The following is a 14937-nucleotide window of genomic DNA, read 5'->3' as shown; positions in this document are numbered from 1 at the left end:
TTACCGTAATTTTGTGGTAGCGTTCTGGCAAGCACAGCTGCTGGAATTTAAATGTAATTTTTTTTTTTTTTTTTACAGTGTTAGTAGACAGATAGATAGATGAAGGACAAAGCAGAAGTCAAAATTTATTTTAAAAAATGAAGTGATCATAGTAATACCGTACATCAAATAGTCTAAAATATATAAATAAGTGAATAAATAGAGAAATCAATAAAAAAAAATAGTTCTAAGAAGAGTAATAAATCATCCAGAAGACTAAAGAGACAGGTCTTACTTGTGTCTTTGCAAACATCAACACTCTCTGCAGCCCTCGGGTCTTCTATAAGTGTGTTCCAGAGGTGTAGCCACAATAAAATGCTGCCTCACTGCAGGTTTTTGCTCTGACTTTAAGATGAATTAAAAATCAACTACCAGAAGACCTGAGTGTTCCAGAGAATTCATAAGATCAAAGCAAATCTGATAAATATGAACTATTAAGAGCTTTATAAACCAATAAAAGTATCTTAAAATCAATTCTAAAAGCAACAAACAATACTTAAAGCATGTATAATTTGATTTTTTTCTCCTATTATCTATTTTTTTAACCAGGTCACAGCTATCAACTGAAATAAACTTTGACGCAAAATGCAACCTGAAGAGTTCTGAGGTAAAAACATGTTAGCCAGCTAAATTTGACACCTATTATACATGGCAATTTCATTATTTCATCAGTCAGCCAAACCAACATGACAATAATGGAGATAATGATTCAATATTTAGCTGATTTGAAAGGAAAAATAGCAGCTTCTCAAATGTGAGTTTGTGCTGATTTTCAGTAAACTCTGAATGTTGACAGACAAAATGAAGCAATTTAAATTTGCTGACTTCCGCTCCAGGAAATAATGACAGGTTGTTTTCTGCCATTTTATAAACTGAACAATTAGTTATTAAAGGAAATAGCTGGTACCACTGTGTTGCAGTAATACAACCTTTCCTGAGATGTGTCAAGTAATTAACACACCCAAACAAATGGAAGCAATATGATAAATTACAACTTTACAGCAATGTAGCGCAGAACTAAAATAATTCAGGCCTTTGTCAACTCTGGTTTACTGAGATAACAGATCGAGTGAGGAATAGGCTCATTTTCTCATAGACCGCAGTACAATCACACTTCTTTTTACAAGCAAATAGTCGCCACCTGGTGGCTGTTAGAAAGGATGTAAGTTTAAGGTTGAGCTTGAGTTTAATTTTCCAGACCCAGAAACTATGCCCATCTTTTATATACAGTCTATGGTAGCAGATTTTATTTTCAAGTGCTCTGAATCTGCAAAACACCACAGAGCAGGTGAGAATAGCTTTTGTACTGTGTGAACAAAAATCTTTTCTTGTTCTAAATTTGAATGGAACCTAAACAAAATGAACCTGTGGTCTGTAAGTCAAATAGAGGGTTAGTCCATTTGACTTTAATGCCAAATCTGCAAATGACAAGAGGAAATAGATCTCAGAAACATGTCTTTTATTAGGATTTACCAAATATAAGAGCCACAGAACTGTTACAGTATCAACAACAGTATTATAAAGTCTGTTCCCCAAAACAGTCATGTATATTTTAGAAATCTCCTGTCTGCTTATGATAACACCCCCAAAACCCATATTTTCCTGTCATTTGTTTAAAAAAAAAGTGTTGCTTCACAACTGCAGCAAACATCTTCGTGCTAGATTCTCCCAGTGTGTGTTTTTCTACTTTTATTGTACCCAAAGTGTGTTACGATGTTCCTCATTCACACTCACTCATTGCAATTCATAACTCTGATGGAACTATGTCTTTATCGGACAGTAGTTCTAGCTAAAACTGTACACAGTGTTCTGTTGGCTGCCCAGAGTAACACAGAATTTTTCTGGAGAGCTGAATTTTTTTGGTATTTTAGTTTTTAATGTTGTACCACAAACTCATCTCCACTGTATTGGTGGCATTTCAGAGCCAGTTTTCGCAAATAAAAACTCTCTGCATAGCTAGATTCCACAAGAGAGAAGTCAGGGCATTCTAATGTACGTTTTATTTCATTTCTATGCTTTCTGTAGCTCCTGATAATTTGGAAGAAACATGTCAAAGGAATCCGAAGAAGAAAAAAGTTCACATAAAGCACTGTGAAGTATCAAAGAACAATAATATAACTGTCCCAGTGTATACGCTTACACTTAAATACACCGCAATGGGAGAACATGTTAATATCATTATAATTATTATCATTTGTATGATATTTATGGCTCAGAAAACACTGAGTTCTATACCTACATACTACTGCAAATATTATTGTATCAAAGCAGCAAAACAGAAAACTTTATATTGTAATTTGAAATGTTAAAAGAAAAAAAGTACAGAAAAAAAATATGATTTCACTGTGAATCTGTGAAGCAGTTTAGAAGAAAAAACAACTTTGGGGGTAAATAGGACTATGTAACATGACAGTGACACGTCAGGTGTAAATAATGAAGTGTTTCCTGTTGTGCCACGTGCGAAAATTGCGCACAACAAACCTTTCAATTTGGATCCTGCAGCTGTGTAACAAAGTCAATGAAAAGAAGGTTACATGCTAAATGTTTGGAAAAGTCTGGAAGTTGATTTGAAGAGTTGAATTCAACTTGGTCGTAATAACACTCTTCAGCTCCTGCATCTCTTGGTATCTAACCGCACGATTTAACGTTATGTTAAGGGGCTGGGCTGTTCGTTGTGAGCCTGAAATTTTAGAAGTTATAATCATGAAATAGAGTACACCATAAAAGCGTTTACTTTTTAATCACATATTTTTTATGATTTTATAAAAATATGTAATCACAATAACGACTAATTTTGAATTAAAAAGGTTTTATTTTATGTATTTTGAACAGGCATATTTCTGGACTACTACTGGACAAATAGGGGCGGAGATTTAGGACCCCTGCAGCCTCGGTAATTGTAGTTGAATAATAGCTGGTTACAAAACCGGCAGGTTGGGCTGAAAGAGTATATATTTTTTAGGGAGAGGAGTTTGTAGTAAAAACTGAAGCAGGACGACATGGACAGGACGGTCAGTTTACCGAACCAGCCCGACAGAACCACCACAGGTAAGAAATAAACCAGTAACTCGCTGTAAAAGTCGTGTCAAACCAGCAAAAACTAACATTATGTAACAAAACTGTGTCCGAGTTAATATGTGTCTGAAATTAGAACCGCTCACACCAGAGTGTCACATTAATGGCAATTTAAATGTGCTTGACAGCTGTAACGTAAAGCTAATGTGTGAGTTAGCATGTGTCAGATGGCTGCAGAACATGTGCTGTAAGTCACTGGCTGTTCTCGCAACGAAATTAATGTTAGTCTCATATTACAATCATAGAATACAATCATTACTAATAGATAGGTATTGTACAAAAGAACGTGCAAATAGAAATAAGGTGGCACAAATGCAGGTATTTGGGGGGGGGGATGAATAAAAGAGAAGGGGGAAATATTGTTGGTATTTACAGTAAGGTGCAAATTTGCAGGTATTGGAGTACTAGAAAACTACAAAAAGGTGATTAAAGCCTGAATTACCACCTGCGGGATCTCCAAAGCCCCCAGTTTTACTCTACTCCATGTCTGTCTACATAAATTGATATAATGGCAGATTTGTTAAGAAATTGTAACTCAAATTACGGTTTTAAGACCAGAATTATTGAATTTACACTGAGCTCCTTGCTAAGCTGCATTATAAAATTTATAGAAAATAATGGATAATAAATTAAGAAGCAGAAAACTTTCTATTGCAACATAGTATTATTTCAGAAGTACTGTATTGCTGCAACTAGAGCCGCATGATAAATAAAAAATTAAAAATAAAAAAACAGCTGACATTGCATGATTTTTCTTTCTGCCACATGAAAAAAATCAACTATGGAATTTAAACCAAATGATAAGGATAGCTCCATTTATGGTGCTGATTTAAATGGTAGAACAAATTAGATGTGTTGCCCTCTATGGTGGCAACAACTGCAGAGATAATACCTGTTTGTCAGTTATTCTAAATAATAATAATAATAATAATAATGTATAATAAAAATAATAAATAAAAAACTTGCTATTGCAGCACAGTATTTTTTCTGAAGTACTGTACAATTTCAAAAAAAAAAAAAAACTAACATTGTCTGATTTGTCTTTTTGCCATATGGAAAAAGACAAACAATAGAATTAAATGGCCAAACAAGTTAGTTGTGTTGCCACCTGTGTTGGCAAGAAATGCAGAAGCTGTTTCTGGTCAACATCATTCTTTCTATGGCTGAAATATTTCCATACAACTTACTGTGCATTTCTTTTTGCAAACAACTTTTCCTTTTTAGTGTTTCTCTCCTGTTCCTCACTCATGTTGCTGTGTACATGTGGAGCCTACATGCTAATAAACACAGATTTGTAAATAAAGTTAAAAAAAAAAAAAAACAGGATCTTTAAATCAGACTAAATGGATAATGATAAATGGAAAAGTGCTCTAGGCTACAAGAAGAACAAACACACCTGCATAGCTGTGAATGAGAAAAGGAACAAAATGTTCTAAACTAAGATGCTCATATTTCAGAAGTTTCCGTAAAAGAAGTTTTGGAATTTTTCTCTTTTTTTGAAAAAAAAGAACCTCTCTCTTAAAAGTGCTGTTTAGTTTCAATATGATTGAGGAAATAATGAAACTGCCACGTATAATTAGGGTTAATAGGGGTCACATGACAAAATTTTTATTCTTGTCTTGTTGTTGTACAACCGATAGTTGTAGTTGTAGTAGTTTTGATACTGTGAGACACACACCTGTGACAAAACTCTACCTGTGTGTTCTTTACAGTGATGCTGGTTGAGAGCAGCAGCAACCCCAGTGGGCTGGAGCTGGTCAGCTCTTACCAGACCACCAGAGTGGGAGACCCCATGGACCTGGTGGCCCTGGCAGCACAAGTACAGAAGGTGTGCCCAAAGTTGTTTCTTTTTTAATTGTCATTTGCTGTCAAGTTTGTTCAACAGTCCTGAAATGATTGTTATGTTTTGTAGGGAGATGATTTTGTAAAAGCCAACGCTTGCAACAGACTGACGGTTATCGCTGATCAGATCAAATACCTGCAAGAACAGGCGAGAAAGGTGAAGAGCATCAACAAAAATGGCAGTGCAAAAGTCTGATGGGGATCGTTCAAGTCGGCTTAGTTTTTCATCCTGACTGTTCTTGAATTGTGGTTGTTTCTGTCCTTGTAGGTTTTAGAAGACGCTAAAAGAGATGCTGACCTCCACCATGCTGCCTGTAACATTGTGAAGAAGCCAGGCACCATGTATTACCTCTACGAACGACCATCTGGACAGAAATACTTCTCCATCATCTCTCCTAAGGTTTGCATTACACTGATCAGATACTGACATAAGCTTGTTCAGCCTCCCTTTATGTTATGTTAGCCTGTGTGAGCAGGAAGGAGTTACAAAATACACAGCACCTGTTACTCAACATACCCTCAGGGAGAATCCTGCAATAACCTGTCAGTGCTGGACGTCACACTGTGGGCCTCAGTATGTAATGTTGATGTACAAAGTTCAGGTGAAGGGAGCTGATAAACTACCAGGCGGCAGTTTAGGCTGGATTTGGCTGGTTAGAGAATGACTACATGCTTTTGAAAACATAAACAGATTTTTAGATCAAAGGAATTTCTTAAACGTCAAACTTTTTTTTCAAAGATAAATTTCATAATCAGTTGCAATGTCATTGGGGATGGTGACTTTCTGAATTTTAATGAAATACAGCCACAACTCTTCCTTTTTTTTTAACCCTTTGATGCATAGACCACATCAGGAGATACCCATTTTCCATTGGATTTGGGTCACTTTTGACCCATGTTATGCATCAAAGGGTTAAATTCTGTCTCACTAAAAAAAATTGATTAGTTCAGAAAATAGTGACAAAAGCCAGTTTTCTAAAGCTCTGAGTAGAATCTTAAAATTGTTTGTTTGACCAACTGTCCCAAACCCAAATGGTTGTCATTTTACTTCCAACAGTATCTATCTATCTATCTATCTATCTATCTATCTATCTATCTATCTATCTATCTATCTATCTATCTATCTATCTATCTATCTATGTAAATAAATGTGCACTACTGTTCAAAAGTTTGGGGTCACCCAGGCAGTTTCATGTTTTACATGAAAACTCACATTTATTCATGAGCCGACATAACTGCACAAAGGTTTTCTAGTCATCAGTTAGCCCTTCGACACCATTAGCTAACACAATGTAGCATTAGAACACAGAAGTGATGGTTGCTGAAAATGTTCCTCTGTACCCCTATGTAGATTCCATTAAAATCATCCATTTCCAGCTAAAATAGTCATTTGCCACATTAAAAATCTCTAGATTGTATTTCTGATTAATTTAATATCATCTTCATTGGGGAAAAAAATGCTTTTCTTTCAAAAATAAGGACATTTCTAAGTGACCCCAAACTTTTGAATGGTAGTCTAGATAATTACTGTGGCTATTAATTGAAAAATATGTCTGTAACATGTGGCGTCTTCAAGGGAAAACTAATGCAGTTTTCTTCTCTGCGTGCTTAAACTCATTAAGCGTAATTTTTCCTTCCCTCCTCTGAAGGAATGGGGCCCAAGCTGCCCTCATCCATTCGTCGGCGCATTCAAACTTCAACACGACATGTCCTGGACCCCCGTAGACGAGGTGGAGAGGAGGGACGCAGAGATCGCCATCATGGACAAACTTATCAGCCAGCAGACTGCCTTACCGTCGTACACAGGACCCAACTTTAAAGGCCTCACTGAATGAAGAACTATCGCCTTAGAGGACATCAGACATGCATATGTGGATTGAAACTGCTGATATCAAAGATTCACACAGTGTTTCTGTGACTTTCTTATCCTGTTTACTCTTCAGTCGCTGATATCAGATGCTTTTTAAAAGTTTGAAATATGCGACTGGGACTGGATAGCCTGTGCATGGACATGCTTACCAAATACATTTAAAATCTTCACTTCAGACCCGTGATAGAAACTGCTTCAGATGTAGCTGTTATCTGACCAACTTTCAGCACCAAGATGAGATTTAGTGGAGTCTTTTGACAAGCTAAATCTAAGCAGAATTTAATGTTTTGAGCCCTAAATAAATGAAATGCTACGTCTCTTAGCATATTACTGCTAACAGACCCTGCATTAGATAGCAAAATGCAAAGCTCATGCATGATTTAATAAAGCAGAAAAACAGATGCACTTGTAGAAATATTTCTCCTTGATAGTCTTAAACTTTAAAAACTCCGCAGAGTATATTTATTATGTCCTACATTCTGTATCTCTAACTTTCATTTTGTACATCACAACTATGAGTGAGATCCTGTTCAGCTCGAATAAATGATGTATTTTGTGTTTTATTTAAAGATTCTTAACGATAAAATTTCAGTTGTTTTGACTATATTCGGTAAATAAATTACAAAATATTTACTTTCACACATTTGTTTAATTTCACGTAAAGAAAATGGCAATAATAAAGTGCAATTATTTTATTTTGAATCAACCATTCTTATCAATTTAATATTCCGTTGACAAAATGTCGATATTAAAAGTCAGCATTTCTGGTACTTTAAAAACGAGCCAGCGAGCCGCATCATGATCAGCTGGGAGGGTGTTCCTGAGCAGCTGTGATTGTCAGTAGGTAAGAACCAATGTGAGGAAGAAGCTGCCAGTTATCTGTGGCAATGTTGAAATGCACGGCATCCTCCTTGGACATGATCTTCAGCAGTATGTGGCACTGTGGTGGGAGGAAAAAAAGCACTTTGAGCTCATCTTTATGAGATGGGTCTGATACAAGGTAGGGCAGGAAGCGTTTCCGCACTAACGCGTTTAGAGCCGCCTCCTCTAGCTGGCAGCAGAAAAGACTGATAGCACGTTCCTCTTTCTCGGTACACATTTCCTCCCATAATCCTTCAAACACACCCAGCTTCCCACCTTGTCCCCAGGTTTGGGGTGAAGGCAGAGGCATGAAGGTCTGCTCGAAAGCTACGTGGATGTCGGGCACGGCAGTGTGCCAGGACATCCCGTCTTGTGTGGTGAAGATGGCGCTGGCGTGGAGGGTGGTGGGGTATGGCTGCCGGGGCTTCAGTCTCAGCTGCACTACGGGCGACGGCCTCTCTCTGAAAAGACACGGGACGCTGATGTCGTGCAGTTTTTCGTAGTGATTGTCGGTGAGGCTGAAGTGGAGGCGGATGCTGAAGAGCTGATCGAAACGGGAGTCGTGACCAACAGTGTGAGCCAGCTGGTACTTTAAAGTGACTTCTGAGGCAAAGCTAGGGTCACTGAATTGAGCTCTGTAAGCTTCCAGTGCTGCATTTGCCTCCTCTGCACAGTTTTCCACCTTATCCTGGTGTAAATCACTTTCTTTTGATTCTTGTTGCGGGTCTGATTGGGCCTCAGTCAGCCTGAATATTGCTTTCTCAGTCTGGTGGATGGTTAGCAGGCTCGTCAGCTCTTCGCCCTCAGACATGAGGGACGACAGCGATCGCTTCTTGACCTCCCGTCCTCCCTCGGTTGCACCCTGCATCATCACTCCGGCCAGCTTCTCTCTCGACAGCGTGGTGAGGAGGGTGTAATAGAGTCGGGCGTGGTCCTGGATGTCCGTGTCCCTGTAGCACCTGGCGAGATGCTGCAGGATATCGGCCAGAGGGATGAGCAAAGAATCCAGGCTGGGGTGGACGAGCAGGCGGCGACAAACACCCAGCACGTTGTTTCCCTGACGCCAGTCGCCGCTTTCACACAGCGAGGAGAACGAAGGCGTGATGACTCTGGACAGGAAGCTGAGGGTGTTGCGTTGGGGGATTTCTCCTTCCTCTGCGACTCGGCCCAGCATCTTAAGGTGCCACTTTAGGTCTTTTAAGCTGAGTTGTGTGAGCGAGGTGATGACCTTCTGTAGAGCGGTCAGAAGCCCCACAGCCCAGTTAGACTCGGACAGTCTGTCTTGGGTCTGGTCGGCTAGGTTGATGAGGTGCGGGGCCAGGTGGGTGTGGTGGAGGTAGAGCTTGCACAGCTGCTCCGTCAGGCTGGTCGAATAGCGCTCGACATGGTGGAAGTAAAAAAGGAAGAGGAAGACAGCTCTGAAGAAGGTGACGACTATCTCCCTGCTGCCTCTGTTCTCCACAATGTACAGCAGTGAGGTGAGGTGTTCGTAGAGGTATTCCAGCCCCTGGCCCTCCTCCGCCTCCTCCCCTTCCTCCAGGTGGACCAGAGACAGCAGGTTGAACCGGGACAGCAGGGTGGCGCTGTCGTTGAACACAGTGGGCGCCAGAGCCGAAGCTAGCCGAGGAGTCAGCAGCACCGGGAGGGTGTCGTCGCCCGAGTCGATAGGCCGGTTCTCTGGAAAGTGCAGGATACAGTCCATGTAGAAAAGCTTCTCGGGTGCAGTCAGACGTGGGTGCTGGGAGAGAACCACCAGCCGCTTGAGGATAAAAGCTTCGTCTTCGGCGCTGAACAGGCTGTCTGTGTATGCGCACTTCATCAGCAGGGTGGCGTGAAGGAGGCAAACCTAAAGGGAGGACAATGGATTTACATCAAGTTTTCACCCATGGACTGTTTAATGTAATTGTCAAATTTATACAACTTATACTACGCGAGTCTATATAGAAAAAAATCTGTTGCTGAATTCATTATATCGTTAGCTTAGAAACTTCTGAGTGGTTCAACTAGGACTTCATCATGTGCAATGTGGAAAACTGATCATTACAACATACAGGAAAAAGGTACTTTGAAGTTAAAAAGTGACAAAGATAATAGGTGGTAATCGGGCTGCAACTACTGATTAATCGATTATTCGTCTAAGCACGTTACGGCATCAAAAGCAGAAGTGAGCGTACTATGCAACAGAAATAACTGTCTGGGCGGAGCGCTGAACACGGACAGACATCCGCGCTTACAACACAGCAGACGATACATGGATGTCCATGCTGTATTGTGTGTATAAAACACATATATAAAGGACAGTTATTTCTGTTGCATAGTGCGCTCACTTCCACTTTTCATGCGTGCTTAGACGATTAATCGATAGTTGCAGCCCTAGCTGGCAGTTTTAGCTAACTTGAGTTTTATCATGAATTATAAGAAAATGTTATTTTTATAATTTCGGAGATGCCTATTGAACGCATTGCTACATTTGTTGTAATTTGCTGATTCTGTGAGCACAACTAACTGTACCTCATTCATCTCCATTACATTAGGGTGGATGCAGAAGTTAAAATATCAAAACAAACAACTGGGGAAATATGTTGGCGACAGAAATGGAAATATTTCTATTTAGATGAACCACCAAACTGGACCTTTTTGTAACTTCATTTAATCTGACACTAACCTCGCTGGTGCCCAGTAGCCGCAGCAGCTGAGCTCTGAATATGGCCGGAGGGATGCCCGGCACCATGGCAACCACCTCCGTTAGTCGATGTAGCAGTGCAGCTTGACACAGAGGAGTGAGAAGGTAAGACTCCTCCAGCAGTGAGGAGAGGACCGATCGCAACTCCTTACAATCCGGTCCGGTCTGTAGAGTCGGCACCACACCCATGGGTCCCAGGATAAGAGAGGACAGTATAGCTGAGTCCTTGTTATTCATCAGGCCTGAGTCTTGGTCTGCTTCCCACGCGACTGATGTAATTCCTCCCAGAAGAGCTTTAAGATGCTCGGCGCCTGCTCCCTTCTCCTGCGTGAGCTGATACACTGCGTTTCTCAACACCAGCGTTTGAAGTGCTGCATAGGGCTGGTGAAGTCTGGAGGTTTCTTGCTGCCGAAGGCCGCACAAGAGCTCGAGTCGCTGGGAGAGGAGGCCGGGGCAGCAGGCCTCCAGCTCCCGCAGGCAATCGCAGGCTGTAGCGCAGATAGAACGCAGGGACCCATCGCTGTGGAGGTCGCTGGGGTCTTGGATTATCTGAAGGAGCAAATCCAGAAAGTCTTGGCTTGCGCGAGAGCGGCCGCTCGCACAGGAAGTGCAGATGAGGACGGAGGTGAGAGCCAGGAGGAGGTGGCAACGAAAACCGACTAACTTGGGAGGACATTGGGCGAACACTGACATGAGCTCCAGGGCGGTTTCCTCCCCGACAGAGTCTGAAGGACACAGCAGAGTCGGGTGTTCACAGAGTGGAGACAACAGGAGGACCTGGGAGGCAGACGAGAAGAACAACAGAGATTAGATTCAACACATGACTGGAGAAATAAAACACAAAAGACAATACTAAGTACTCAACACTAGAAACTGCACACATGCTGAAAGTAGAAAAATAAAAAAACACTAATTTTATAACAGCCTCTTACACAACAAATAGGCAAGAATGCTCAGATATAGGTTACTGCTCTCAATTAAGCTTTCCAGACATGGAATGTGTAAAATTGCTGCTTCATGAAACTGTTAAAGTGGTAGCATTCTATTATTCAGACATTTCCGTTATTGTTCCTCATAGTTTCATTCAGACAGACCCACTACACTGACAGTGAGAGACAGGGTACTCACAGTATGTGTCATTCACACAAGATTGGACAGAACATTGAGTGATGTATGATACATATTAACACAATAATAAACAAAAGACTAAATCTAAACTAACAGAATGATAACAAACGGCCCACATAACTCACAGTCTAGTTTATGCATGTTTTGGTAACACATGTATGGAGCTCAGAACTCAACCTGAGAACAGCTGCTGGTGTTAGATCCTAAACTAGATTTATCCTGTCCCTATATGTTAATATTGTAAGATTTTCATGAAGTTACTCCTGCCAATGTTCCGTGTGTGCAAATGTGCTTTTACTGTGGAGATGACACATAGATTCTGCTGCTGTTTGAGGCTGCAGGTATTTCATAAATTCAGTGGAGAGACTGAACAACAGCTGGAAGCTTCTGTTAACATCTTCTAGAAAGACAAAACACAACAAAATGCATTAACTTTTTGTGAGTATTGTTAATCACAACAATTAGTGTGTTTTTAATCGCATGAAGTTTTATAATAATAGACATTTCAGCTTGTAATAAATGTGAAATTGTGAACAAAGTGAATGAAGTCTTCTGGGTTTTTTTTTGCAGCAGCAGCAGTGTCTTTTGCTCTCTGTGATGTTTTTGGACCAATATTGGCACAGAAATGTGGAAAAATCCTTTCTCCAATTTGCTTCACTCAACTGAAAGTAGCTGTCTTTTGTGGTGACTATTAAATAATGTGATACAGTTAAGACTTGTGCTGTGTTGAAAATGATTCAGAGATGCCACTTTGTTCGACCTAAGTGTCCAAAGTGACACCAGTGCTGATTCAGACATGACACCAACATGTTAGTTTGTTACTCCAGCTGTTCCAGACTTTATGTATTTGCAGTATCAGACAGCAGTAGGAACCATACGTTTTAAAACTATAGCGTTGACAAATTGGAAAACAGCAGTAATACATGGACACAGGTTTGATCAGGATCTAGCTTCAACTTCTTTTCTTCCTCTCAGACAGGTGACCTGTCAAACAGAGTCTCAGTTCATGAGCTACAGTTTAACCATTCATTACACTGTGGTATTTCCTTGGGTAAAGTCCTGAGCTTCCACTGTCACTGATTTATCATGAATACACCTGGCTGTTAGCTATCTGGATAGTTTGATAGGCTGATGTTAGTTCACATTCAGTCGTCTGTTTGTTGTTGCATTATACATCACTTCGTGGTCAAAACCTTTGCCTCAATGGTAGAATACTTTCACTTTATTGGATCGATGAAGCCAGAAATGTAACCTGAAGTTACCTCCACTAGCTCAATTCAGGGCTGCAGTGAAAAGTAGTCCCCAACAACAACCTCAAAGTTTAGCTTGAACTAATTATTGTGAAGCACAAGTTGCACTAAATTCCGCTGTTTTGGTATTCTTACTTACCTTGACGCTGTAACTGGCTCTGTCGTCCCGGAGCTCCCGGAGCAGCTCCGCCAGGAAAGCCTCCGCGGTTGTCCCGGAGAGGAAGCGAGTCGGACTGCGAGAGAAAGCGGAGATCCTCTCGGCCCAGTTCGCCGCCATTTTCGCGTAAATTCTCAACTCTAAAAACGTAAACCTATCATCTCAAGAACACTTTGCAAAGCTTTCCCTGCCCGGTCAACTGTTACTTTAAAATTAAACGAGGCTGTTGCGCCCAAACAGCCAACATCCACTGTGGGTCAACCAGCGACTTCCGTGTTGTGTCACGTGAATAGATAGCCAGCGGTAGTGATGGTCCTCCGATACCCGAGGTTTCGACAACATGCGCTGTAGCTCATGAAGCAAACGTATCGAGCCACTGTGCCGAGGCGTGGTTTGGTCACGTGACTCGCGACGTTTGAATCACTTCAGTGACGTTTGAAGCACTCAACTGCTTCGAATCACCTGATTGGTTCGGTTTGTTATGTGAATCACTCAGCGGGATCGAGTGTTCCGGGATAGGAGATCCCTATTTAGTGTTGTTCATTTGAATTGTTTTTCGCAGAATAGATTGTTTTTTTTTTGCTGTTGTTTTTGCTTTGAGAGTTAGTAGTATGTCAGATTTCGTATTTCGTAGAGAATAGATAGATAGATAGATAGATAGATTATATATATATATATATATATATATATATATATATATATATATATATATATATATATATATATATATACATATATATATATATATATATATATATATATATATATATATATATATATATATATATATATATATATATATATATATATATATATATATATATATTCCCAACTCACCACCCCCATGCCACAACACCTGGCACAGAACCTTGTCAGGTGCTTAGCTGACAGACTACAAACCAAAGAAAAGAACAGTTCACTGGCTGTTGCTACACTTGTGGCTCTGCAGTTCAAAACTTTTGGATTCACCAATCAGAGTGGCAGCCAGTGTGAAAGAACATTTAATAACAGAATGCACAACAATTAACATAAAGAATACCAAGCAGCAGTCATCTACGTCACAAGCACCACCTCAGCCTCGTCCTCCACCACCAGCAGCATCTTCCACAGGTATTCTTTTTCTCTTCTGAATAGGGAATGACTGACATTTCTGGTGATGATGATGATGATGCTCTTCAATATTTTTCAGTTCAACTGTGGAGCCTATTAGACGAAGACGCAAGTAGAACCTGGCAAATGCAAAGCGCCACAGCGAATGCAATTGTAGAAAGAACGGCAGACCCACTGGCTTACTGGGCAACCCACAAAACCGTTTACCCAAACTTGTACAATGGAGCCAAACATTTCCTGTGTACCTCAGCCTCATCTGTGCCGTGTGAACAGGTTTTTTTTTTCTAAGGCTGGGGAGATAGTGAGTAAAAGAAGGAACTGCTTGAGTCCCAAACAATGTTCCCTGTAATTTTTCATGAGTCTGAGCAAACACACAAACTCCCTGAGCGTCCCTTGGACCACTGTGAGCAACATCAGACGTGTGCACTGTGGTCACACCAGCATCACATCCATTCAAGTTACATGGTTCATTAAAAGAATCAAATTACAGCATTTACATTTCTGTTAAAACACTTTGTCAACAGGAGCCAGTTGAAGGCTGCAGTGATTTTAGTGACACTACAATGTATAAGAGTGAAGTTATTGAATATTTGTCTCTCTTTACTGTTGCAGCGGTTTTGCAAGTTGCAGACGGACTCTGTTCACTCCATAGACACCAATGTTATTCCTGTAGCTTGAAAGACAGCTACTTTTGATAAAACTGGGCTTGTAGCACATTGTCTGCCTTGCAACAATGGGAAAGAGGCACTGTTTATGTTTTGACAACCTATATCTAATGAGTTATTGATGCTGGAAGTCCGAATCTGTGAATATCTTTCCAACTTTACTGAACTTGGGGCCACTACCACCTAAGGAGTGATATATTTAATTTTGAAAAAAGCATTTAGCCATACTTAAAGCTTTAAGTGCTTTATTAACACGG

At 40.4% G+C, this 14937-nt stretch overlaps 2 protein-coding genes across 2 annotated transcripts; one reads left to right on the top strand and one right to left on the bottom strand.

The window, feature by feature from the left end:
* Positions 1-2927: 2927 nt before the first annotated feature.
* On the top strand, positions 2928-7389 carry c5h1orf50 (chromosome 5 C1orf50 homolog). Its single transcript, XM_023278556.3, has 5 exons — positions 2928-3087; positions 4827-4942; positions 5027-5113; positions 5225-5356; positions 6606-7389. Exons 1-5 carry the CDS (start codon positions 3039-3041, stop codon positions 6789-6791), a joined length of 570 nt encoding a protein of 189 aa, XP_023134324.2. The 5' UTR covers positions 2928-3038; the 3' UTR covers positions 6792-7389.
* Positions 7390-7455: 66 nt separating this feature from the next.
* Positions 7456-13238, bottom strand: ap5b1 (adaptor related protein complex 5 subunit beta 1). The gene is made up of 3 exons (XM_023284861.3): positions 12888-13238; positions 10353-11147; positions 7456-9533 (listed from the first exon to the last, which is right to left on the bottom strand). The coding sequence occupies exons 1-3, from the start codon at positions 13023-13025 to the stop codon at positions 7629-7631; spliced, it is 2838 nt and encodes a 945-aa protein (XP_023140629.2). The 5' UTR covers positions 13026-13238; the 3' UTR covers positions 7456-7628.
* Positions 13239-14937: the final 1699 nt, after the last annotated feature.

This window comes from Amphiprion ocellaris, chromosome 5 (assembly GCF_022539595.1).
Source record: "Amphiprion ocellaris isolate individual 3 ecotype Okinawa chromosome 5, ASM2253959v1, whole genome shotgun sequence".
Classification (NCBI taxonomy): domain Eukaryota; kingdom Metazoa; phylum Chordata; class Actinopteri; family Pomacentridae; genus Amphiprion; species Amphiprion ocellaris.
This window is presented reverse-complemented; position numbering and strand designations above follow the sequence as displayed.

Coding starts and splice junctions, on each gene's coding strand:
- c5h1orf50 (XM_023278556.3), top strand. CDS start 3,039: ATGGACAGGACGGTCAGTTTACCGAACCAGCCCGACAGAACCACCACA. Junction 5,114..5,224: donor TGCAAGAACAGGCGAGAAAG/GTGAAGAGCATC, acceptor CTGTCCTTGTAG/GTTTTAGAAGACGCTAAAAG. Junction 5,357..6,605: donor TCTCCATCATCTCTCCTAAG/GTTTGCATTACA, acceptor CCTCCTCTGAAG/GAATGGGGCCCAAGCTGCCC.
- ap5b1 (XM_023284861.3), bottom strand. CDS start 13,025: ATGGCGGCGAACTGGGCCGAGAGGATCTCCGCTTTCTCTCGCAGTCCG. Junction 11,148..12,887: donor GAGCCAGTTACAGCGTCAAG/GTAAGTAAGAAT, acceptor TCTGCCTCCCAG/GTCCTCCTGTTGTCTCCACT. Junction 9,534..10,352: donor GGCTACTGGGCACCAGCGAG/GTTAGTGTCAGA, acceptor TCCTCCCTTTAG/GTTTGCCTCCTTCACGCCAC.